We start from the raw sequence: 27,950 nt of genomic DNA, 5'->3' as shown, positions 1-27,950 counted from the left end.
ACCTATACCACAGCTCATGGCAATACCAGATCCTTAACCCACTGAGTGAGGTCAGGGATCAAACCCACATTCTCACGGATTCTAGTTGGGTTCTTAACCTGCTGAGCCACAACGGGAATTCATTCTATTAATTTTAATACACAAAACTTTCTTAAGTTGTATTTTTAAAGTTCTATTATGTTTAATACACAAAACTCTTTTCTGAAATGGCTCACTTCCACACTCCCTTAGAGGGTCAAATTGTAATAAATATAACATGTATGAGATGTGGATGTAAATTAAACTGAAAATCAGCTTCATTACCTTAAAGTCACATTTATGACTAAATATATTTTAGTTAATATATTTTAGAGTAAAAATGTTTTCTGAAAAGTATTTCTGTAAACACGTTCTAATTCAGGTAATATTTTATTATGATTTATTCAGGAATAAAGATTCCTGAAACATATTGTCAGTAGAGCCTAATACTTTAGTTTGAGTCTTTCAGGAAGCATTTGCAAGAAAGGGACTTATAATTTTGGAAGACGTTTAGATTAGGTTTCAGGAACAGTTCATCACTTTTGTTTTAGGAATTAAAAAAAAAATTGTCTTTCAAACCAAGGGTGGGGAGCCTCTATTTTCTAATAGAGATCCAAGACACTGCTTAAATTTATCAGGCCAATAATAAGTTCAGCAAAAGTTTAATTAGTTGGTGATGGATTGAGACTAAGAACAAAACTCAGCAATGTAATATACTCTATTCTTATGTCTTTCGAAGCAATTTGTTAAAATCAGTGAAAACATCTTGTATATTTGTATTTAATTGCTTTATTTTTTTTGGCTCCTGTCTGCTTTTTTGGCTTAGCTTGTTTGAAAAGTGTTCCATTCCTTCATGTTTGTTTTTGAAAATGGCTGGTGTTTTTTGTTTTTTTAACTAGTGTGTATAGCTGTTTGCATATTTCTGTGACAGTGACCCTTGATTGAAAAATTTAAAAAAAAAAACAACTTTTTTTTACTCTTATTTTAAATCTGTTAGAAGTTTGGGGAAAGATTTTCATTTTATAATAATTTTACAATAAAACAAGTCAGTTTCCTGTACAAGTGCATAATAAACATTTAACTTTGTCATCCTAAAAACACATATTGTTAATGTTTCTAAAAAAACAAATTGAAATGTCCATTGCATGTATTTCTTCATTGAACAGATATGTGTTGAGTGCCTACTGTGTGCCGTTGGTCAAGTGCTTGCTTAGTATGCAGAAGGTCATTAGACCAAGTCCCCATTTGTGTGGTGCGTACCTTCTAGTAAGGGGAGGTAGCTGGTGAAAAAGTAAGTCAATGGCCAAGATAATTTCTGGTACATTCTGTGAAGGAAATGAATAGGGTAAAATGACTGTGACTGGGCTATAGAAGTGGGGAAGAAGGAGAGAAGGAGAGAGGTGCTTTCTTGATATGAGAGGGACAGGCTACATTTCTCTGTGGAGGCAGAATTTGACCTGGGACTTGAAGAACCAGGAGCTTGAGGAGCCAGGCCTGTGAAAGCCGGTGAGGAAGTGTTCCAGGCCTAGGAAGCAGCCAGTGTAAGGACTCAGGGGGTTGGGGGTGGGGTGTGGCTGAGCTTAAGGACCCCAGGACACTGGCCAGAGCATGGTATGGAGGAGGAGAACAGAATGAGAGGAAAGCAGGAACCAGATCAGCCTTTAAGGCTACAGTGAGATTTGAATTTGGGTTTATAGCAGCATTTAGCTCATAAGGCAGAATACAAATTTTATTAGTGGGAAAAGCTAACTTTATTATATTTAGAGTTTGAAGAAAGAACAGCTGTCACTTATTACAAGTTGAAATTCAAAATTTTGGTTGAGGCATTCCCACTGTGGCACAATGGGATCGGCGTTTTTTCTGGAGCCCTGAGTTGCAAGTTCAGTCCCTGGCCTGGTACAGTTCTGGCATTGCCACAGCTGTGGTATAGGTCGCAGCTGCAGCTCGGCTCCTTGGCTTGGGAGCTCCATATGGTGAGGGGCGGCCCACAAAGAAAAAAAAGCCTTGGTTGAAATGTAATTTTCTTATAGTCAGATATTAACATGATAAATATAGTATTATTATTATTATTATTATTTGGTCTTTTTGCTATTTCTTGGGCCGCTCCCGCGGCATATGGAGGTTCCCAGGCTAGGGGTCTAATCAGAGCTGTAGCCGCCAGCCTACACCAGAGCCACAGCAATGCGGGATCCGAGCCTCGTCTGCAACCTACACCACAGCTCATGGCAACGGTGGATCGTTAACCCACTGAGCAAGGGCAGGGATTGAACCTGCAACCTCATGGTTCCTAGTTGGATTCGTTAACCACTGCGCCATGACGGGAACTCCAATAAATATAGTATTGTTAAAGATACTCTTAGAAATCTGGGAGTAGGAGCCTGAGAATTAGAAAATATAATTTCTACTTGTGCTCCCTAATCTCATATTTAATGTAACTTTTGTTTCAGTTTTACTCCTTATTGAAATAGGTAAAGCACTTTTTAAATTGAGTTGCAGTTGATGTACATTCAATATTATATAAGTTATAGGTATGCAGTATAGTGATTCACTAATTTTAAATGTCATACTCCACTTATAGTTATTATAAATTACTGGCTACATTCCCTGTGTTGTACAATATATCCTGTAGTTTATTTTATACATAATAGTTTGTACCTCTTAATCCTACACCTAGTTACGCTTCCCCCTTCCCTTTCCTCACTGGTAACCACTAGCTTGCTCTCTGTATCTGTGGGTCTGCTACTTTTCATTTTATTTACTAGTTTGTTGTATTTTTTATATTCCACGTATAGGTGATATCATACAGTATTTGTCTTTCTCTGCCTGACCTATTTCACTTAGCATAATATCCTCCAAGTCCATCCCTGCTTTGCAAATGGAAAAATTAAATTCTTTTATGGCTGAGTAGTATTCCATTGTGTGTGTGTATGTGTGTGTGTGTGTGTGTATTCTATATACTTATATATACACACACCTATAGATATATCACATCTTTATGCATTCATCTGTTGATGGACATATAAATTGCTTCCATATCTTATCAATTATAAATAATGCCACTATGAACATTGGCGTGTGTTTTTGAAGTAGTGTTTTTGGGTTTTTTTAGATATATACACAGGAGTGGAATTGCTGTTTCATATGATAGTTCTGTTTTCAGTTTTTTAAGACATCTCCATACTGTTTTCCACAGTAAAGCATTTGTTAACAAACTGTTTTTAGATCTTGGGATAATAAAAAATATTGATTTCTATCTAAATGAATTACCATTTTAACAGTTAGTTCCTTAATTTTAAATAATGTAGTGGTTTACCTTAAATATTAAGACTAGTTAGAAGTTGAAAATATCCCCTAAAAGATGGTGTTCATATATAATTCTCACATCAGTGGCCTATCAAATTAATTTCTCTAAGGGTATACAGAACTTTTCAGATGGTTGTAATTATTCAAAATGGTGTGGCCTCATGAGTAAGATCATGAATTATTTTTTATTTTGTCTAATTTATGTTACTTTATGTAAGCCCAGAATCTTAATAGCCTCAAATATGCTTTAAACACATGTAAGAAATGATAGAATGATTTCGTAATAGTGGAAGAAAACAAAGCTAAACACATACATATTTTAAAGGACTTATTTAGTATCATTCATAATACAAAATAATAAATTGAAATTTATTCGAATAATAAATAGATCATAGAGAATAAAGTTGAAAATTCTAGGAACAAAAGTGCATCATTTAAATAAAACATGAATTTGCAGATGAGCTTATATAAACTAAAATTTCAGGAAGGTAAGTAGTTTAAAGTTATGCTTTGTAACAGTTAACATATTCATAGTTATATGATATTTATAATCCTCTGAAACCTAACTTAAAGGTCACAGAGCTCTATTCTTGACAATATATTTCTTTATGCATATGCCTCTTAGGTTATAAAAAGTACAACTGTAGTTCATCAAAATGTGCCCCAAGGCACAATACCATTTTACTCAGTCATTAGAAAGTTTAGCATAATTGCTTAGTATAATCCAAGGAAAATATGAGTACTGACATCAGGGACTCTCCAATTTGTTAGGCAATTGTTCCATAATTTTTGGCACTAAGATAATGCACATGTTGAAAAAGCAATTAATCATTGGTGTTAGTTATCAAGCTATGATTTTAGCTGTTTCCGCCCAAATTTGACCTGAAATGACAGAGTTCCTTATTTTATTTTTGTAATGTTCTGTTTTCTGAGCTTAAAAGTTTAAATATACCAATCTGGTCACAGTTAACCTGAGTTTCATGTTACTAGCTCTCTAAAATAAGTAGGTAATAACTTTATAAAGATAAATGGTATTTCTTCCAGTAATAGTTGGATAAAAAGTTTAGAAATTTTTAGAGATTTATACTACCTTAGAACAAATCACTTGAAGACCCTCTACTAGCATTTGGACCCAAGAAGGTATTTATTTGCTAAGTTTATTTGCTGCTAAAACCTGTATTGAAAATAGACTAAACTGAGAGAACATACAATTAGATTTTGAGTTTTCTGAATGCAATGACATAGACATATTAATTATTGAATAGTGACTGAAATAATTACCCCATCATAATTTGAATATACTCAACTTTTTTCTTAATGATTTTTTCCATTACGAACATAATCAACTTTTACTTATTTTATATCATACCGATGAGCAACACTAAAAGCCATCATTCCGTGTAGTGTATTTTTCTGTCTTCAAAAAACCACATTGCTTACCCATGTATGTGTCTTCTGGAGTTTGTAGTTAAAACAATCCAGAGATATAGAAAGAAACCTTAGAAACAGTCTGTGTTCAGTCCAGTTTAGTCAGCTACATGTGGATACAGTGCAGACTTAGCAATATAAATGAACTCTTCTCTGCATGCTTGACTTAGGCATCTGTACCTCATCACTCACAGAGCAGTTTTTGGAAACTCTGAACCTCTGCAATATGTAGCACTCCAATTCCCAAACAGTTCTCCTGATTCTTTGTAAAGTTACATATGCTCCTGCTCTTCTGTGTTTATTTTCAAGTGGCTGCACTATAGGGCAGTTTATTATTCTATTGTGCAATGCAGTGATTTTTTTCAAAAACCTGAATACCAAGTAGTCATACTAATTTATGACAACAATCTTCAGACTTGATTCCTCAAATGGAGCATGTGATGTTTGGTCTCAGAACCAATTTTCTAAATTCAGAAACAATGGAACGCAAATAGTTTCTCACCCCTTTTGGCTTTTCGTTCCCGGCAGTACTGCTGATTTCAAAATAACAACTTGTGTGGTGTCTTACTGTTATCAATAAATAAAATGTGTAGGATGAAGTACTCATGTAACTAGACAGTGTAACCTAAAAATGATACTAAATGCATACATCCTCAACTTCTATATATATAGAAGTTAATGTTGAATTGTTTGGAACTAGGACCCCGAGATATTAAAACAACCTGGAAAATTTGGAATACTCTTGACTCTGGGAGCTTGATGTAACTGGTCCTAATCCTCATTCCATATCCATTGACTTCTCTCTCCATATCTGCTCCAGCCTTGCTTCTGTCCAAGTTTTATTACTTGGACATTGGGACTAAATTTTTGATGATGATTGGCATTTCCTGTATATCATTGCCAAAAGAGCTTGAGACATTATCTCTGAAAAAATTTGAAGCTGTACAAAAACCAGACTTCACTTAGAAAATGGCCTTTTCAGGAGTTCCCGTCGTGGCACAGTGGTTAACGAATCCAACTAGGAACCATGAGGTTGTGGGTTCGGTCCCTGCCCTTGCTCAGTGGGTTAACGATCCGGCGTTGCCGTGAGCTGTGGTGTAGGTTGCAGACGCGGCTCGGATCCCGCGTTGCTGTGGCTCTGGCGTAGGCCGGTGGCTATAGCTCCGATTCGACCCCTAGCCTGGGAACCTCCATATGCTGCGGGAGCGGCCCAAGAAATAGCAACAACAACAACAACAAAAAAAAAAGACAAAAAAGACAGAAAATGGCCTTTTCAGCTCCTGAGTAGCTCATGGCTATAAGATAATACTTTGCAGAAAAAGGCAATGCCAATTCATGACTTAGTTTCTGAATGATGATGGCTGCAAATTCAACCTTGATTTCCTAAAATGTCAATATTGTGAATTGGAAGATTTATACCAAAAGTGATCATGACAATACATTAAAACTTAATGATATGCCTTTGGAAATATTTATAAAGGGTCTTATTTTTAATGAAGTATAATTTATCATAAAGTATATTTTATTTATAATAAGAGTATATTTTAATAAAGTATATTTATAATAAAATGCTCTCTTCGGGGGTTATTTCTGCCTGGGCTAGACTGTTGAGCAGATGGGACACTGTGGGTTGTCTCTGTAGTGTCCATTTAGCCTCAGTTTGTGGTGGTCATGCAGTTTGGGTATCACTAACCCCATTTCAGCTCCCCAGGTGCAGGCTCATGACCAAAGTTAGACCAATCACAGTGAAGTCAGAACCTTATTTTGACAACCATGAGCAGCTTTTTCCCCCTGACTGGATGCTGTGGTGTACAGCCGCTTTGGAAGAGTCCAGCTTGAGATTTATTTAGGTCAACATGTGGAGGGCAGAGCTGAGACATTATAGAAAGCCTAATCCAAATATGATTTTGGACTCTGTAGTTTAGGTGAGCCAATAAATTCCTTTTATTGTTTAAGCAACTGTTTTGGGGGGGATTTTGTTGTTACTTGCAACCAAGGCACCATGGCATGCATATTTTCTATCTCACCATGATGTCTTAGTTGATTAGATCACCAAGGTCAAATTACATGTGGATAACAGTGTTCAGGTGTTGGAGTGAAAACTGCTAGGATGTTTCCAAGATGGCTTCAAGGATTCCTTACTCTTTCATGTCAGAGAATCCTCAATGACTCTGTCACTGTTCCTAACTGAATGGCTCAATTGGTATTGCTGAAGACTGTGCACTAAACACAGATTTTAGCCGATCATTGGGGGCAGTCATGGTTTTGTTTTTTGTTTTTGTCTTTTTGCCTTTTCTAGGACCACTCCCGCAGCATATGGAGGTTCCCAGACTTGGTGTCGAATCGGAGCTGTTGCCACTGGCCTACACCAGAGCCACAGCAATGCGGGATCCAAGCCACATCTGCAACCTACACCACAGCTCACGGCAATGCCAGATCCTTAACCTACTGAGAAAGGCCAGGGATAGAACCCGCAACCTCGTGATTCCTAGTTGGATTCGTTAACAACTGCACCACAACGGGAACTCCCATGGTTTTTTTTTTTTTTTAAGTGCCTAAAAATGGAGGCTAGGTCATGCTATCTCAAATTGGGGTGCCTTTATTTAAAGGATTATCAAATGAGACCAAAAATGCTATTATGTCATCAACTGTCTGAGAAGGTATTTGGATGCTAGTAATAATTGGCTTCCTCATCTTACTAAAGACCACCTCTTTGCTAAATCTAAATGAAAAACTTTTAGGCTTTGTGTTCCTTGACCTTGCGCCTTATGTGAAGTCACTTATAAATTACTTCTTAAAGTTTTCTTACTTCTCTGCTCTCATGGTCTCCTCTTCCTCTGACCATTTAAAATTTGATGTATGCCATGATTTGTCTTGGGCCCTCTTATTTCCACAAATTCATCTCATCTAATCTGATCCAGCCCACAACTTTCTTGAGTGCTCTTGGAAACTGACTAGTACATTCCTGTTTAAAACTCTTTAGCTCCCTATTGCTGTTAGGATAAAATCCAAAAGGCCCCTGCAGGATCTATGCTCATCTTACTGACTGAAGTCATCTCTGTTACTCCATACAAACTATTCGACACTCTCAGATCTAACCGAATCTCAATTTTTTTTTTTTTTTTTCGGTCTTTTTGCTATTTCTTGGGCCGCTCCCGTGGCATATGGAGATTCCCAGGCTAGGGGTCCAGTAGGAGCTGTAGCTACCGGCCTACACCAGAGCCACAGCAACACAGGATCCGAGCCGCGTCTGCAACCTACACCACAGCTTACGGCAACGCCGGATCCTTAACCCACTGAGCAAGGGCAGGGACCAAACCCGCAACCTCATGGTTCCTAGTCGGACTTGTTAACCACTGTGCCACGACGGGAACTCCAAATCTCAATTTTTGAAGGTTCTGGGTTCCTGCTCTCTGCCCCTGGCCTTCCTCACATTGCTATCTTCTTTGCTTATAAAAACATAACCTGTTATTTTTTTTCTGGCTAGTCCTCCAATCTATCAAATTTCAGCTTAATGTCAGGTCGCTTCCTACAGGAAGCCTACCTGGTTAACTCCTCTATGTGGTAAGTGTTCCTCCTGAGAGTTTCCCAGCACACTTTATTTCTCCCTTCATAGCAGTATTCTTAGGTTCATCTTAAGTTAGCTTTAGTCTCTGTTGTAAGTTCTGTGAGGAATGTTGCCATTCTACCTTGTTCAGAAAATCTCCAGAAATCTAATATCCAGCACAAATGAACATCTCCTTAGAAAAGAAAATCATGGACTTGGAGAAAAGACTTGTGGCTGCCTGATGGGAGGGATCGGGAGCTTGGGCTTATCAGACACAATTTAGAATAGATTTACAAGGCGATCCTGCTGAATAGCATTGAGAACTTTGTCTAGATTCTCATGTTGCAACAGAACAAAGGGTGGAGAAAAAAAATGTAATTGTAATGTATACATGTAAGGATAACTTGATCCCCTTGCTGTACAGTGGGAAAATAATAAAACAAAAAAAAGTAACAATCAAAAAAAAAAAAAAATCTCCAGAGAACAAAATGGCCTAGTTCAGTAAAAATGCTTGGTGAACATTTGATTGACTAGATACCTGTGTTAGACTTTCTCAAATAAATTATTTGATCTTCAGGAGAATAATTTATGGTGTGACTTAGTTAATGTTTCATAGGAACATAAAAACGTTTCAGTAAATTTTATTTTTTACAAACAGACTGTCAAAAGAAGGCATCTAATTCTTATTTCCACAAATCATCTCATCTAGCCCTGGTCTACAACTTTCTTAATAAAATGTTCTTAGAAACATCAGACTGGTACATTTCTGTTGTTTAAAACTCTTTAGCTCCCATCAAATATAAAATGGTTAGAATAAGAGACCACAACAGCAGAGAAGAAAACTTTAAGAAGTAATGTATGAGTGACTTCACATGTGGCCCAGAAGTCGAGGAAAACCAAGCCTAAAGATTTTTCATTAGATTTAACAAAGAGGTGGTCTTCGGTAAATTGAAAAGTGGCTCCGACAGTCAGTATGTTAGGTGAAATGCTGAAATCTTTTGACTAATTTAGATAGGCAAGGCTCTTTAAAAAATAGGAAAGCTCTAATAAATATTTTTTTTTTTTTTTGTATTTAAGAACATTAAAGGGAGTTCCCGTCGTGGCGCAGTGGTTAATGAATCCGCCTAGGAACCATGAGGTTGCGGGTTCGGTCCCTGCCCTTGCTCAGTGGGTTGACGATCCGGCGTTGCCGTGAGCTGTGGTGTAGGTTGCAGACGCGGCTCGGATCCCGTGTTGCTGTGGCTCTGGTGTAGGCTGGTGGCTACAGCTCTGATTAGACCCCTAGCCTGGAACCTCCATATGCCGCGGGAGCGGCCCAAAGAAATAGCAAAAAGACAAAAAAAAAAAAAAAAAAAAAAAAAAAAAAAAGAACATTAAAGGATACTAGTAAAATAATGTATCCCCTCCCAGAAAACAATCAAAGAACAATTTCATTTAAAGAATTTTATTATAGGATGTTAATATTCAGGACACTTCAGAGCACCTTATTCTTCTAATCGTATTTTTGGTAACTGGTTTTAAATTGTTACTTGCGTATTTTTCTCATACTGGCAAAAGTACTATTTTGTGATTGTTTAAGAGATGTTAATTTGATTAAATAGTTTATCCTTAATAACCTGAGACATCAATCCATGGATAGCTTCTATGGTAGTTTTACAGCTGGAAAGAAAAAATACATCACATAATGTCACGATAATTAAAAACTGTTTCAAACATGCAAGTTCCCCCACCCCCACATCTATCCTTATACCCACAATAATGATTTTTGGTTCTATTCACATATACCAAACCATACCAATTTACAGCTTATTCTTTATTGTTTACTATAGTGAATTTTAGCCTCCTGCATGTTTTTTGACCATTTCATTACTTACTAACACCTTTCCAAGAGAATGACAATGTAAAATTTGATATAAATCATAGAAGTTAATTTTGTTACTTGTCAGAAGGTTAGGGAAAATTCTGTTTCAGGTTACTGAAGTTTTTTATAATTGAGAATTATAGACTGATTCCAATATTACATTAAAATCTTCCATTCTTTTTTGTTCATTACTTAGAATAATTTTTAAAAATGATTTTAGGAGTTTCCATCATGGCTCAGTAGTTAATGGGTCCAACCAGGAACCATGAGGTTGTGGGTTTGATCCCTGGCCTTACTCAGTGGGTTGGGGATCTGGCAACGCTGTGGTGTAGGTTGCAGACATGGCTCGGATCCCGCGTTGCTGTGGCTCCAGTGTGGGCCAGTGGCTGCAGCTCCAATTCGACCCCTGGTCTGGGAACCTCCATATGCCTTGGGAGCGGCCCAAGAAATGGCAAAAAAGACATAAAAAAAAAAAAAAAAAAGATTTTAAAGAATCTTATGCTTTTTCTCCCTGAAATAATCACAAACATCCTTTGAACAATTCAAAGCCAAAGTTAGGTCAGTGAGTGAAGGACTTGTATTTTAGAATTGATTAAGAAAATGATAAAACACTACCAATATTCAGAAGAGATGCAATTCTTATAAAGTTACTCCTAAAAGCAAAATTCTCTAATTTTTTTTTTTTTGGCCACACCCATGATATGTGGAAGTTCCTGGGCCAGGGATTGAACCTGCACCACAGTAGTGACCTGAGCTGCTGCACTGACAATGCCAGATAGTTAACGCAGTGAGCCACAAGTGAGCTCTGAAAATTCCCTATTTTTTAAAAATCGTTTTTAAAAATTATTTTAAATTTTGTTCTTACTACTTTTCTTATATAATTGAGACATTCCCACAGTGAAATTTTTGCTTCATAAGAAATTTAGATTTAAATGCAGATGAAATTGTAAATCAGAGACATATAAAGATACATGAGCACAATGACATACTAAGATCAAGTATCAAAAGTAAGATCTCATGTCAAAGAAAAATGTAATTTTTATCCAGGCTACTAGTTCTATACCTTTAAAAAACCCATGGAGAAGAAAGGAATGAGATCATTGTAACCCAAGATGGCATCTACTTCTAATACACTTTGCCCTCCCTTCTCTCTTTTCTTTCTTACCAACTGGTACAGGTTTTTAAAAAATGGATACCAAGGTATTGGTTTATATAGATGTCAACACAGTTTTCCCTCCCTCTCTATTCCTAACTATCACATTACAATTCAAAATTTTGTGAAAGTAAATGCTTTTTGGTAGTCTTTCCAATCCTGTATGCATCTGAAGGACCACCATGTAATTATTTCCTATGTTATTAGAGAACCTATCCCAAGTTCATAACAAATTCTTGGTAGTAAAATTTGGGATACTAAAATACTGTATAAAGAATTATTACATAAAATTAAGAGAGATACAATCATTTATCAGATATTTATGGGGTTAAACTTTAAATTTAAGAAATTCTAATTTAATCCTTTAGATGATAAGGTTAGAACAGGTTAGGGCATCCTTTTGCAAGTTTTTGTTTTTTAAAGGTCCAGCAATGGACTAGTTTTCGTTCTTACAGTTTCTAGCTGAACTTAGAAAAGGTAACTGGGAATTTTTCATACACTACCTAGACCTTTTAGACTCTGATGTTCTTAGTTACCGTCTTAAGAATTTCAGCTGAAACCTGCTTTTGACAACTCTTAAAGGCCCAAAGAAGTTAATATTCAAGTACCATTCTAAGTTATAAGTAAGTTGAGCCATAAGGAATTTGAATATTGAAAGAAAAGAGTGAGGAATAGATTTGCTCTTACCTGTCTCGTGTAGCTTTGGCAAGTTTGTCTTCTGACTTTCTGTCATGCGTTTCTAAACCCAACATAAAACTCCCTCGTCCCAGCTGGGCTTCTGATTGTTCTAATTTCTCAGACAAATCAAAGACCTGACCGGTGGTATAGTCTGCATTCTGTGGGGAAAATGATATTGTGTCTATATATAGAACAAGTCTATCATTAAAAAAAACAAAATTTTCTTCTATATAGGATCTTTTGGAGTTCCTGTTGTGGCGCAGTGGAAATGAATCCTACTAGGAACCATGAGATTGCGGGTTCTATCCCTGGCCTTGCTCAGTGGGTTAAGGATCCAGCGTTGCTGTGAGCTGTGGTGTAGGTCACAGATGCGGCTCAGATCTGGAGTTGCTGTGGCTGTGGGTTGTGGCTGTGGCCAGTGGCTATAGCTCCAATTAGAACCCTAGCCTGGGAACCTCCATATGCCGAGGGTGCGGCCCTAAAAAGGACAAAAGACAAAAAAACCCCCAAACAACCATGTTATATATAGAATCTTTCATTTACAGATAATTCCACTATGAAATCTAAGTAGAGGAATTCCCATTGTGGCTCAGTGGTTAACGAATCCGACTAGGAACCATGAGGTTGCGGGTTTGATCCCTGGCCTTGCTCAGTGGGTTAAGGATCTGGTGTTGCCCTGAGCTGTGGTGTAGGTTGCAGACGCAGCTCAGATCCGGCATTGCTGTGGCTCTGGCGTAGGCTGGCGGCTACAGCTCCGATTAGACCCCTAGCCTGGAAATCTCCATATGCCGGGAGTGGCCCAAGAAATGGCAAAAAGGACAAAAAAAAAAAAAAAAAAAAAAAAAAAAAAAAGAAATCTAAGTAGATAGTCAGTGAAGTAAGAGGTCAAATTATACTTGCAAAAAGTGATCCCAAAGCTCATGCAGTTCAAATGTAGAGTTCTTCCCCTTTCATAATTTTAATACTAAGTTTGGAATTTTTCTTTTTGACTGCTTAAATCTAATATGTGTTATTATAAGAAGCTTCCAAATACACAGGTCTGAGTCCAGGTTCTGGCCCTGCTGCAGACTGGAAGGCCTTGTGAGAGCGCCTTTGCTTTTCTGTGCCTTCAAGCCTTCCTGTGAAAATGGGGAAGGAAGGTGATAATTTCTACCTAAAGCTATTGTGAAGATTAAATTGTAGTGATATTATATAAAGCTCTTAGGACTGTCCATGGCACCTGGTAAAGGCTTAATGGTTGTTAGCTAATTTTGTTATATTTTTTCTTGTTGAACTTCCAGAATTAGTACTTATATCAGCATTTTAAAAATTACATTTGTTGTAGCTTTTCTGATTATAAAGTTAATAGTTATATTGGAGTTCCCGTTGTGGCTCGGTGGTTAACGAATCTGACTAGGAACCATGAGGTTGCAGATTCGATCCCTGGCCTTGCTCAGTGGGTTAAGGATCTGGCATTGCTGTGAGCTGTGGTGTAGGTTGCAGATGTGGCTTGGATCCCGCGTTGCTGTGGCTCTGGCGTAGGCCGGTGGCTACAGCTCCAATTTGACCCCTAGCCTGGGAACCTCCATATGCTGCGGGGGCAGCCCAAGAAATGGCAAAAAAAAGACAATAAATAAATAAATAAATAAAGTTAATAGTTATATAGAAAATTTGGAAAATGTAGAGGAATATACAGAAAAAAGGAAATACCTATAATCCCTCCACATCGCTATAACCAGAGCTGTATTTTAGAGTATTGCTACACACACTCACATGCATACCCACATTTGTTAAACTGAAATATGATATAGACTTTCATAAATTTTAAAAATAAAAAATTTAATAATTACATATGCACATTTAACTGTAATATTTTAAAAAAGATTTTATTGGAATATCTTTTTGTTATTCTATTTGCTCAGTCTGTAAGACCATGTACAGGAAATATAGTTCAACCAGAAGATATTTTTTAAGAGTTATTTGCTGTCATCTTAGTTATTACAAGGAGCCCTATAAAATGTTACCAGCTTTCCAATGATTTTACAAACTTATGATATTTTTTAAAGGTGTGATTATATTCACTTTCTCTGGATCTAAATGATTTAGGTCATGAATACATTCTACTCCACAGATTTGGAGAAAATCCTAGGGTTTGTAGACTACCTCACATCTGGAAGATTTAGTGCAAGCTATTAAAAAATGTAGGGTAGCAGAAATAGTTATACTATTAAAATAAAGAAAGAATCAATTACATTTCAAAATACACAGAGAAATAAATCATAAAATGATTTTTTTATGGTAACTTTTAGATTACATGCATTAGCTGGGGAAACATGAATTGAAAAAAAATGTATTTTTTTCTTAAAGTGCTGCAATATACTATATATAAAACCACAAAAAAGTCACCAATATAACCTTTTCTTAATTATTAATGTCCTCATATATGCAGTGCTGGAATATAGGGACAGCCATAGGCTGAGTAAGTAGAGCTGTCTGCTTTTATACAAAAGTTCAGATCACTCCTGCCTTACAGTTCCTCCTTTTGCCATCATCTGTCACCTCTGGCTGCTATCAGTATACCTGTCTCTAAGGAAACACCACACACATAAGGCATTTAGCAGTGCATGGTGCATAGAAAGCACTGAATAAATATTTGCTATTATGGTCACTCTCCTTCCTTCCAGTTTGCTACTTCTGACCATTGAGGATAAGAAGAAAGAATGGAAAGCGTGTTAGAACTGTATTTAAAATCGCAGTAAATATGCTCAAGTGAGGTCTCTTCCCATGAATACAATAAACAACAAAAAAATTTTACTGTGGCTTTATTATAATGCCTGGCACTTTGCGAACTGCTTTACACATAAAGTATTTCATATGATTCTCAGTGCACTTAACAATGTGGGTACTCTTATCATTGATAATAAGAAAGGCTCAGTCACATTAAATAATATTCTGAAGGTCATATACAGTTTGTAAAGCAGCAGAGTTGTTTTTGAACTGAGTTGATCTTATTCCAGGTTTTGTGGTTCTAATCACTATGCTATACTGTACTCTATGAAGTTTTAAAAAAAACCAAAACAGAACTGTTTCTTATTAAGCTCTAGATAGAAGTTTGTTAAATATTCTTGTAAATGTTAGATTTTAATGATATATTGGAAAATATTTATTGACTTTCTTGTTGTTGTTCAACATCTGCTGCTTTTATGTAGTGATATTCTGATTTCCTTCTGGGGACATTCTTAGCCCACGTGGCTCCTGAAAGACTTTCTTCTACCCCAGCCCAGCAGTAAAGCATGTGCCCTGGTCTAGCCACTCAAGGTGATCATTACCTTGGCCTAGAGCAGCTTTAAGGATGGGTATGTAACCTCAAAACTCAGACATAATGAGGCTTTGCCTGGGAATGTGCATCTGTATGTATGTATGTATGAATGTGTGTATGTGTATCTTGATCTTCTGAATATGAAACTGCGAGGCTGAGAGGTCTAAGCTAATGCTGCCATCTTGCTTTCACATGAAGTCTGAAACTGAAGCCAACTGACCTGAAATCAAAGCTAAGAGAGGAAGACCAAGACCTCATAATATTGTCTGAATGCAGACTTAGGCTATGCCTGAAGTAAGCCCAACTCCTGGACTTTGGAGTTTACATGATTCTTTTTTGTGTAAGACAGCTTTGGTTGGGTCTCCTGTCACTTGTTACCAGAGTCCAACCTGAGACAAAACAGCATCTGTATTCTTCTCTGTTAGGTGTTTAAGGCAGAGGCAGATTTCACCCTCACCTGGCCCACTATATTTGTCATTTAGACTTGGTCTCAATGGTACATGACACAGATTGTGACTTGGCCTAGTATCCTAATCTACCTCTGGTCATGAAGAATCTGATCCCAGCCTTACTGTTTTGGCCAAGTCAGATATAGCCTTTCCATGAAAGAGTTTCAGATGTTAAACAGCTTATATAGATTAGATAAAATTTAGTCACATCCCTTGAAAGCACAGTACTTACAGTAAGCAAGCTAGAGGAACTCAGCGTATTCACCCAGTATTTATTCCACAAAAGCTCAAGCAATTTTCGATCCAAAGAGGACTTAAAATATGAGACTTCTAAGGCATAGTATCTATGAAAAAAAAGCACAATAATCTGGTAAGTAAAACAATAATTCAACCACATCATATAGAGGTTAAGGTCAAATTTAAGTGAATTATACTTTATATCCAAATAGTCATATTTTAGTTTTTAGTCCAATAGAACAAAAGATTAAAAATAGTTTCCTTACTCTTTAGGGCCATGGCTTCAAATCTTCTATTAACTAAACACTCTTGTATTTATTTCTTTCCTCTATAGAGCCCAGAAATTCCTAAGAGGTTAGCAAGAACTAAACAGAACTACTGAATGACATGTGTTTATCCATGTCATTGAGTTCATAAATTCTAGTCAATAGCACACAAACTGAACTACCTCTCTAGGGTCAACTATAACTTTTGTTAAGCTTTTAAAAATACCCAAAATAACATGTGGATTCTCCACTCCTACCTTTCGAATTCCCTAAGTAGGACCTACTGCTTTTTGGAAAAGCAAACTTTAAGGTAGGTCCTTAAAGCATGTAAAAGAATTACTATTGCTTCCAAAGATGCCTAATTTATAGTCAGAGAGAGCAAGGAAAATTGGGTTAAATGTCTGAAAAACTTAAAAAAATTTTTTTTAAAGTAATAAATATTTAAATACCTCCCTATATTCTGTACAGCAATGGATACAAAGAGATACAAGGGACTTCTTTACCTAAGGAGCTTACCCGTTTTTATGAGAAATGTGGAATGGATCCATGAGAAGTTAAAAGTAATGATGTATGTTGAAAAGCAGTAAGTGATGCTATAGTGCATATTTAAAATTAACCACCCACCAATTAAATGTTAGAGATAATGAATACTCTTAGTATGGAAAGAACTGCCTGAGAAGCCCTAGGGAAACAGTAGGATTTAGAGTAAGTCTTACATGGGCCTATAGTGTGGATGTATCGAGAGCAAGGAGGGAATCAGGCAGAGAGCACTGACTTACAAAAAGGAAAGTGAGCAGATGTGAGGAGAAAAAGGCTCAGACTCAGGTTAGTGGTATGAAAGATAAAGACACATGGGTACAACAAAATGTGTATTGATTTAATTCAGGAGTGAAGAAATAAAAAAACAAAAGTAAGAATTTAAAGATATCAGAATTAAGTAAAGGGCTTTTCAAGATCAAGATATGTGTATGTGTAGATAAAGGACACAGACAGTAAAATGTGCAAGTGGAATAGTCTATTTCTTGAGCACCTATTATGTTCTGGTGCTTTACATACATTGTCATTTAATCTTCCCTATAACCATGCAAAGAAGGATTTATTATTCCCATTCTACAAAGAAATAGCTCTAGAGAGTACAGACCTTGTTCAAAGCCACACAGTTAGAAAGTGGCAGCAAAAGGATATGGTAAGTTATGTCTGTTACCAAACCTCGCAGTCTTTATTTTTATATCCAAAGTGTAGACATATAAGACATTGTTTAAGAAGTGAGGCCCTGGGAGTTGAGGGGGTTAGGTTTGGGGAGGGGAGGCAGCGGCTCAAGTGAAAAGGACAGCTTTAAAAGGAGGGGCTGTACTTCTGACACTTTAGGAAGAAAGAGATGAGAGGATGGTCACAGCAACAGATGACTTAGATTTATAAAGGATGGGAAATAAGGGAACTCAAACTTGAGGGTCAGGAATAGACTTTTATGTTTTAAAATTTATGGATCACCTTAATATAATTACTGTTTTAATTCCGTAGGTTGATGCAATGAAATTTTTTGGTCTAATATGTAGTGATTAGTTGCAAATCTCAGTAGCAGAGTTGAAAAGAAGATTATTCAAAATTACTCGTGGAGCTAAATCCTCATCTTCTGTACGAGAAGTCAATAATAGATACTGCCTCGAACTGAAAATCAAGAAGTAGCACTATCAGCATGCTGTTTGAAGATATGGGGTAAATACTTAAAGGAAATAACTGTAATAATCTTAAGTGACTGCCTCTGGGGGATGGGACAGGGAATGGCAGAAGATTGTACCATTATTATTTTATGATAAATTACTATTTTATAATAAATTTTACAGAACCATTTGACTCTTTCAATTATGTGGTTGTGTATAACACTGACAATGTTTCACTAAGGCTTTTCAAAGTTAAATATATTTAATATCCACATTAGATTCTATGTTTAAAACAAACTTTGGATCATGATCTGGAATTTAAGGTAGAAAAGAAAAAAGAAAGGTCAATATAAACTCCAAATAATTACTCTTTGTTAAATAATTTAGGAAATGGATCTGTATAACCAGCCTGAATAAAACCCCTGCTCTTTCAATTTGGCACTGTTTCCTTCAAGATTTTGAAATAAAAATAAAGTGACTTATTTGCCAGATGAAAAAAGTTTGGTTTTTATTTAGGAACTGATCTTAAGTAAGAGAGTATCCTTGGGGAATTCCCATGTGGCTCAGGGGATTAAGGATCAAGCTTTGTCGAAGCTCTGGCAGAGGGTGCAACTGCAGTGTGAGTTCGATCCCTGGCCTGGCAATTTCTACATGCTATGGGTGCAGCCAAAAAAACACACCAAAAAACAAAAAAAGAGAGTATCTTTGAATACCCTATTATTTCAGGTTCAAAATTCTAAACTTTATTAGCAATGTAGGCAGCTAGAAAGCAGCTACTCCTCTTTAATAGGCTCATATTTAAGAAGAGAAGGAAATTCAGTTTTGTTTGGATGCAGAAAGCATAGACTGCCTCAGTTTTTTTGTTAGCTTCCAAAGCTGCCTCTGGTAAAAGAAAGGTACATGCTTTTGATACCACAACTCAATATAAATGAAAAAAAAATTGACTGTTAACTCTGAAAATGAAAGTATCAGAGCAAAGGTGTTTCCATGCTTAGGAGCAATTCTCTCAAACAGGAATGGTTTAAATTCCTTTCAGTAGGGAAAATTTAAGTGATTTAATCCAAACCTCTAATTGAAAAATCAATCTTTTTTTCCCAGAAGTGTGTTAGGGTTGACTGAATACCACATATATTTAAAAACTCAATTTTAGAAATTCTGCCATTTTCTAGGAGTTTCTACACAGAAAAGTTAGAGCAATAGTAGCAAGGTATTCTTTGAAGTTGGGATGGGGGTATGGAGAAAAAGGACATTAATAATCATTTAGGCAATGTTTAGGGGGAGGGGTACCCGCCCTTCTATGTGCTATGCTCTATTTTATTTTATTTTTTTTTCTTTTTACAGCCATACCTGCAGCATATGGAAGTGCTAGGGGTCAAAACGGAGCTACAGCTGCCGGCCTACACCACAGCCACAGCAACATCAGATTAGAGCTGCATCTGTGACCTATACCATAGCTTGAGGCAATGCTGGATCCTTAATCCACTGAGGGAGGCCAGGGACCGAAGCAGCATCCTCATGGATACTAGTTGGGTTCTTAAACCTCTGAGCCACAGGAGGAACTCCCTGCTATGCTCTATTTTAAATGTAAGGAACAACAGTGAATTGATTTTACTCTCTTGACTAAATGAGGTCAGATGGTGTCAAGTGCTAAGAAGAAAAATAAAGCAGGGAAGAGTAACACTGAGTAACAGGAAGATGCTATTTTGAATAGGATGACCAATGAATATTCTCTGTTAAGGTGGCCCTTAAATGGACACTCACTGATTGAATTAGTGAGTCACAGGGAAATAAGGAAAAATGTTCTAGGCAGAGGGACTAGTAAGTGCAAAGGCCTTGAGGCAGGAGCCTGCCTACTACATCTGACAAACCATAGTAAGGCCACTGTAGCTGGAATGGAGAGAGCAAAGGCTCAGTGACAGGAGATATCTCAGAGAGGTTGTAGGGGCCAGACTCTATAGGGTTGTGTGGTGCATGGTAAGCACTATAGATCTTATTTTTAGTAAAATAGGGAGTCATTCTGAGAAGGAGAACATGATGTGACTTATATTTTAACAGAATCTGTCTGGTTGACAAAAGACCTTTAAGAGGTGGAGTGAGGGGCAGAGGCAGAAAGACTAGCTAGAAGTCTAATACTTTGATTTAGGCTCCAGATGGCTGTGGCTAGGGTCAGGGTGAAAATAAAAGAGATGGCAAGATATATTTAGAAGGTGAGAAAACTGGCTTCATTGGTTTACCAATTTAAAAAATTGAGATATAATTTACATATCATAAAATTCACTATTTTAACAGAGTACACAATTAAGCAGTTTTTAGTATGGCTTCTTTAACTTTCGAAGTGAAAATATTTAGGGCAAATTTCTGCTAAGTGGACCTTGTGTACACTGAAGGGCTGCAGAAATGCTAGCTAGTGTCAGGCTGACTCTGAATGTAACTTTGCTTAACTGTAATTTTATTAACTGGCCAAGTATCTTGTACACTGATAAAATGTTATGGATGTGTGAAAGGCAAATAACACCTTAGAGTAAAACAATTATTAATAAAAAATTCAAACATCAGCCTAAATTTGTATATCTTACTATCATTTTAAAAGGTATTATGATATGTATTTCATCTGAACTTTTAAACTTTTTTCTCATCTATAAAATCAGAGGCTTGGTTTGGATGACCCCCCCCAACCCCTGCACAGCCTTAGTATGCAGAAGTTCTGAGCCATAGCAGTGACCAAAGCCACAGCAGTGACAATGCTGGATCCTTAACTCACTGGGCTACCAGGGAACTCCTAAGGTTTCTTACGATGATTTCAACATCAGATACACTTAAAAATGACTTACTGTTTGCAGTGTACACCAAAGTCTTCTATTTTGTTAAGTGGGATAGTCTGGTACTCAGAGGGTCCTTCATCAGGAGGTTTGTAGCCCTAAAAAAATAAATAGAAGATTTAAACAAAATAAAACAGGAAAACATGTTTTCTATGCATCTCTCTATAGAAACATTAATTTTGGAATCCAAATACTGATCATAAACATTCTAACAAAAAAAAGTACATTGCTTATACACACCCTCAACTCCATTTGGTAGCTGAAGGTTGGAATTTGGCTTAAAGATTCATTTTTCTTGGAGTTCCCATTGTTGCTCAGTGGCTAACGAATCTGACTAGGAACCATGAGGTTGCAGGTTCGATCCCTGGCCTTGCTCAGTGGCTTAAGGATCCGGTGTTGCTGTGAGCTGTGGTGTAGGTTGCAGACACAGCTCGGATCCCTCCTTGCTGTGGCTCTGGCTCTGGCCAGCAGCTATAGCTCCGATTGGACCCCTAGCCTGGGAACCTCCATATGCCGCAGGTGTGGCCCTAGAAAAGGCAAAACGACAAAAAAAAAAAAAGATTCATTTTTCTTGTCCCTAGGTGATGTACACTTGTGCTTATATCTATTTCAGATTACAGGGAAGGAGGCAGATAGATTTAACTTGTTTCTCTAGTACCTATCAGAATGCCATGGGCATACAAATACTACTAACAAAGGAAGTCTGCTTTTCAAGTAAAATTAACAATATGCAGCACAAATGTACTGTCTTTTACTAAGAACAACATGTGGTAGTTTGACTGCTATTTTATAAGTATTTTTAAATTGTTTTAGGACAAAATGAGATACTAACCATAATGCATTTTAAAAAATAAATATTATAAATTTTAAAAATTACAGGGATTATAATTTTCTTTTTTCTTTGCCATACCCATGGCATGTGGAAGTTCCTTGGCCAGGGATTTAACCTGCACCATAGCAACCCTAGCTGCTGCAATGACAATGCTGGATCCTTAACCCACTGCTCCAGGAGGAAACTTCTGGATTATAAATTTTTTTTAGGGTCACATCTGCGGCATATGAAGTTCTCAGGCTGGAGGTTGAATTGGAGCTCCAGTTGCCGGCCTACATCACAGCCACAGCAACCTGGGATCCGAGCTGTGCCTGTGACCTACACCACAGCTCACAGCAACGCCAGATCCTTAACCTATTGAGAGAGGCCAGGGATTGGACCTGCGTCCTCATGGATACTAGTCGGATGTGTAACTAGGGTGACCCACAACAGGAACTCCCAGAGTATAATTTTTAAAATTACCTTTGGGTATGTCCTAAAGGCTCCAAGATTCACTTTCCCTGCAGATATTGTTCTTGTTGGGTCAATCTATAAGAAAGATATATTTAATATCTGCTGATTATAAAATCACTGTATACTTCCATTTGTTTTAAACACTGTAAGCCAAGACATACATATGTGCATAAAACACTATATGTGTATGCACACAGACACAAATGAAAATAACCAATAATAGGGAAAAAATAAACAAATTAAAAAACCATAGAAGTTCAATAAAGTGATTAATATAGAAATCTCATAGTTAATGTAGAAATTAGGTCTACATTATATATATTAGGTCTTATAGTTATACTGTTTAAGAGCATTAACTAAAGCTTTGCTCACCTATTTTTCAAAAGTTTTTTTCTTTTAATAGATGAACAATTTCTACCTTCTTCATAGTAACCTGGATTGCATCTAAAACACTCTGAGCACAGCAAGAGCTGCCTAGCAATTCCTGATTTAATCAATTCAGTCAGTCAGAATGCCAATTATGTACAGGGAACTGAGACATGAGGGTGCTGTGAACACCCTCATCTTAAAGAGTGAGGGAAGAGACACGGAGAGGTTAAGTAACTTGTTCAATGTCCCAGCTTCAAAGAGGTGGAATTCAGATTTAAACCTAGGCAGACTAACACCAGAGCCTTGCTCTTTACCACACTGTTTTTATTTCTCTGTACACCTGCTTTAGGACAGCTTCATGAAAATCAATTAAAACTGGTTGTAAAAATACTTACTACCACTGCTACGAATGGTTCTTGGAACTGCTGATTGAGCATCTGAGTACTAACATCAATCCCAGAAAGCCAGCAGCCATAGCCAGGGTGGCTATGATACCAGCCAATTGCATTTTCAAGGCGGCCAACCTAACAAATGGAGAGCAAAGGAGCTTGAGGTGCCTATTTAATCATAGAGAAGCTCATGATTTGCCTATTTACATAGCCTGATAGTAAAATAACAGGTTTTTTAGATAATACATGCCCAAGGCACACAGTTAATAAGAGACATGTACAATAAGGTTATTCAGTTTCCTTCCCACCTCCTTTTCCTTAACTAGTTTCTCAGCCCAGATGTTCCCACTATAGGCAGCAGCTTACATACCTATCTTACAGACCTATTCTGTGCATACAGAATATATATTCTTTGCATATATGTAGAGTAATAAAAACACACACAATGGCATACCACATACAGTGTTCTACACTTCGCTTTTTCACCCAACAAAATATACTGGGGTTTGTTTCATATAGATTAGATACACAAGTAATTTTTCTTTTTTGACTGTGCTTGTGGCATGCAGAAGTTCTCAGGCTAGAAATCAGACTCAAGTCATAGCAGTGATGATGCCGGCTCCATAACTGCTATGGCACCCAGGAACTCCTGGTAACTATTTTTAAATTTTTTTTTTTAAGGTTGGCCAGCAGTTCATTGTATAGATAGAACATAATTTATTTGTCTTTTGTTGTTGTTGTTGTTGCTATTTCTTGGGCCGCTCCCGCGGCATATGGAGGTTCCCAGGCTAGGGGTCCAATCGGAGCCGTGGCCACCGGCCTACACCAGAGCCACAGCAACGCAGGATCCGAGCCGCGTCTGCAACCTACACCACAGCTCACGGCAACGCCGGATCGTTAACCCACTGAGCAAGGGCAGGGACCGAACCCGCAACCTCATGGTTCCTAGTCGGATTCGTTAACCACTGCGCCACGACGGGAACTCCAGAACATAATTTATTTAATCAGTTTGATATTTAAGTACATTTAGGTTGTCACCAAACTTTTGGTTTTAAATGCACACACATAATGTATGTGAGAATTAAAATTTTTTAAAATTGAGATATAATTTAGATAGTAGTTCAGATGTATAACATGAGTCAATATATGTATATACTGTAGAATGATCACCACAGTAAATGTAGTTAACATCTATCACCATACATAGTTACACATTTTTTTTCTTTTTTCTTTTACCATTTCTTGGGCCGCTCCGGAGGCATATGGAGGTTCCCAGGCTAGGGGTCTAATCGGAGCTGTAGCTGCCGGCCTATGCCACAGCCACAGCAACGTGGGATCCAAGCCGTGTCTGCAACCTACACCACAGCTCACGGCAATGCTGGATCCTTAACCCACTGAGCAAGGCCAGGGACCAAACCCCCAACCTCAAGGTTCCTAGTTGAATTGGTTAACCACTGTGCCACAATGGGAACTCCTTTAAAATTTTTTTTTTCACATTTTTTTTCTTATGATGAGAACTTTGATGATTTACTCTCTTGAATGAGAATTTATTTAAAAAAATCATGCTAATCTTATATATAGATGAGAATAACTTAAAATATAAATTTTTATGTAAAGAGAATAGTTTCAAGTTTAGAAACTCAAAAAGTCACCATGAGACTCTTAACTTGCAGTTACCAAATTTTAAGGAACAATATTTTTACCTGTTTGGCATTTTCTATGTATGCAGCCATGTACTCATATGCAGCAGCCTGAGCATTTACTCGGGTTTCAGTGCCCTCTACAGGCAAAGCAAAACTGTCCATAATGATCATGGTTTCACCATCCACCTTTCCCAGCATCAAGCCCATCACTTCCAAGTTGCCTCCTGATCTGGCATGCATCACCATTTTCAGCAGAGCCAATGCTGAGATTTTGCAGTACTTAAAGTAATGGTGACTACAAAACAAAAGCATGGTGTAATTAACTTTCTTACATAAAGTAGAATTTCAAGACAGTTTTTGTGGAGATTAACAAGCATTGAGGGAATTAACACTGATAGAATGGGGAGGAAGAGTGTAGAATGGAAAGAAGGAGGAAGTAGAAAAGGGAGATGGAAACACATCATAACCTTGCAAGGTATTTCCCACTGGGGAAAGGGAACACTATGAAATAGTGGGCATTTATTTTGGCCACACCCATAGTATGCAGATGTTTCTGGGCCAGGGATTGAACCCAAGGCACAGCAGTGACAATGCTGGATCCTTAATCTGCTGAGCCACCAGAGAACTTCTGAAAAAGTTTTTTAATATGCTATTCTTACATGACCACTTCAGTAGACTTTTTCTCCATTAATTTTGGTATCACCAAATCTTTTTAAATTTAGAGTTGATTTACAAGGTTGTGCCAAATTTTGGTTTCTGACTGGTTGGATGGATTTACCTCATTATTCTCAGGCCCTAACGTTTTGGCCTAACAGTTAAGAATGTGGGCTCTGGAGTTCCTATTGCAGCTCAGTGGTAACAAACTTGACTAATATCTATGAGGATGTGGGTTCGATTTTTGGCCTCGCCCAGTGGGTTAAGGATCTGGCATTGCCATGATGTACTACATATACTGTGGAATGATCACCACAGTAGGTGTGATCGAAGATGTGGCTCAGATCTGGTGTTGCTGAGGCTATGGTGTAGAATGGCAGCTGTAGCTCTGATTCCACCCCTAGCCCAGGAACTTCCGTATGCCATGGGTGTGCCCCCTCCAAAAAAATGTGGGCTCTGACATCCATCTGCCTACCTTTGCATCCTTGCACTACCATGTCCTAGCTGTGACCTTGAGACATTCACTTAATTCTGTGCCTGTTTCCTTATCTATAAATAGGGATATTTCACAGGGCTGTTGCTAGGAGGAAATGAAGTAAATGAAATAATGTATATAAGGTACTTAGCCTAGTGCCTGACACATACTAAAACTTTTTAAATGCTAGCTGTTGTTAGCATTATCAACCTATCTTTTACAGAACTCTCAAAGAAGTCTGTTGAGGGCTGTGGCTTCTTTCTGTGGTATCAGCCTCAAAATGGAAAATGTAGCCTTATCTTTAGTTCTGCTATGATCACTGTTTAAGTTTTTCATCTGTGGTTGTGACTAAACTACTGTTGAATAAAATTACATTTTGGTCTCACTGATGTGGCTCAAGACAGCTAGGTTGTATATAACTAGAGATACAATCACACAGCGAGGCTAATAGTTTCCAAATATTTAATAGGCTCTATCAACCTAAAATGCACAGCCTGCTATAGAAAGAGCAGGTGAGGCAAACCAACTCAGTGCTCAGTCCTTAGTAAGTACTCAATAAACATTGCTGAATCTGAATAATGACAATTAAAGCTTGCCTTGTGGGACAGATGAAGCATGGTTTTTGTTGTTGACCACCGCTTTCCCATCTATCTCTCTGTTAGAGACGGTGCTCTTTTAACTCTATCTCTAACAATATCTGCTCTCAGGAAAGGATAAATGCTGTGGGAAAGAATCCTCGATCTGTCATCACTCTCAGGGACACAGCTGTTTTGCTAAATGGCAAAGAACTCTATTGATTTAATTTGTAGCTTATGTGAACTTGCTAACATTTTGGGAGACTAAGTAGAACCTCGCGGTGTTTCTAAAATAATTACCAGCAATCGAAAAACAATTACAGATCTAAACGATGGCTTTTAATTAAAGACCGTTGGGCTGGCTCAATTTCTGAAGACAGCTACAGTCTCCAGTCTAAGATCTGCTGCAAGTCCCAACAAAGTGTATACCGACACAGGATTCAAGGCAGAGTGTGTAGCATACGTGACGGTATGGGTGTTGAGGAGTAAAAGCCCAAATCACCGCTTGCCGTTTTCCTTTTCCATTCTCCCGAGGCAAACGGGTTAAAGAGACAGAAAGGGGAGTCAAGCGAGCCCCAAAGGAGGGACTTACGCTCAACTTGCGCGGATAAAAAGGCAAAGCAAAAATTCTCAGACGCTTACTCTTCCTCTTCCCTGCACAAGAAAAGACAAGCCCAGTCCCCGCTTCAGCTCCCACCCCTACTGGGTCTCTTAAACTCCCGCCACCCTTCCCTCCCCAGCATTTCGCCAGGGACCTCCTCACTCCTTAGTCCAGGGTTTCGCCGCCAGGATTTCTTGCTGCTGTTTTTTGTCGTATTTGTAGATTTCATCGATACTCTGGGCTTCCTGCATGTTGTTGGCTAATTCCCACGTTTTCTGGGCCATACCACTCCCAGAAGCCGCCATCGCAGAGGATTCGGAGAAGTTGTTGCCCCTACAACCAAGACGCAACTTCAACCTCGCTAGGTTTCCGGGTGTGGGCTTCAGACCCACCCCACCGCAGGTGCAAACTGGTACTAGACTCTCGAGGCAGCCATGACACCTAGAACCGGAGGTGAAGTTGGTACCGACCATTCGAGGATGGCGGGGGTCCTTCCGGAACGCGACGGTGTAAACAGCAGTTACACAATAGTTAGAGACAGAGGAATCTCCTTGTGGATTAAATGAAGACATATTATCTTGGAAAATTATATGTGTGAATTAAGACAAAAACAGCGTTTATGTAAGGAATGGTATAGCCTTCCGCACCGGAAGAAGGGCATGTAACGTTATGCCAGAAAACGAATTGACCTTCCTTGTTCGTACTGCGCAGGCTCGGCCTCCGCCATATTAAAAATAGATCCTTAAACGGGGATGGGAGAAAGAATTGTTTTTATGTAGGTGCAGGTACTTTAAATGCAGTAAGTTTGTTGAAAGACTTAAAAAAAAAAAAGGATGTCTGGAAAAATTGAGATAAATAGTTCTGAATGCTGGCTTTGAGAGAATACATGACATCCTAGTTTACTTTCAGATGAATCACCGCACATGTGTAAAATCCTATGGGCTCGTGGTTGGGCACTAAGCTTCTCTTGGGCGTTCTCTAGCGATCATATGAAGCTGTGGAAACTCGTGGATGGCTACGGTCATGCCTTGGTGTGTTTGTAAAAATTAACATCTCTAGGCGCTATTAATGTCCCGAAAATGTCCAGTACCCAGTTGCTATAATAGTTTACAGTTTAATCTTCTGCATTGCTCTGTGGAACTAACTCTGCTCCGAGACTGAATTAATCTAGGGGGAGTATTGGTTGTCATCCAAGAGTTCAAACGGTATTTAATTATTTCATTATTTGCTTGTTTTAGTTA

The 27,950-nt window shown here is 37.9% G+C and overlaps 2 protein-coding genes across 4 annotated transcripts in view; one reads left to right on the top strand and one right to left on the bottom strand.

Annotated features, from left to right (window-relative positions):
* The window catches only part of CSPP1 (centrosome and spindle pole associated protein 1), a 230,271-nt gene that overhangs the window by 76,460 nt on the left and 125,861 nt on the right, over window positions 1-27,950 (top strand). The window lies entirely within an intron of this gene.
* Window positions 9,725-27,350, bottom strand: COPS5 (COP9 signalosome subunit 5). Of its 3 annotated transcripts, NM_001105300.1 has the most exon segments (8): window positions 9,765-9,955; window positions 11,998-12,146; window positions 15,968-16,079; window positions 20,731-20,816; window positions 22,013-22,078; window positions 22,768-22,896; window positions 24,465-24,699; window positions 26,872-27,062. In NM_001105300.1, coding segments are annotated over 8 exon segments (1,005 nt in total). In that variant the 5' UTR covers window positions 27,015-27,062; the 3' UTR covers window positions 9,765-9,870.

This window comes from Sus scrofa, chromosome 4 (assembly GCF_000003025.6).
Source record: "Sus scrofa isolate TJ Tabasco breed Duroc chromosome 4, Sscrofa11.1, whole genome shotgun sequence".
NCBI lineage: Eukaryota > Metazoa > Chordata > Mammalia > Artiodactyla > Suidae > Sus > Sus scrofa.
This window is presented reverse-complemented; position numbering and strand designations above follow the sequence as displayed.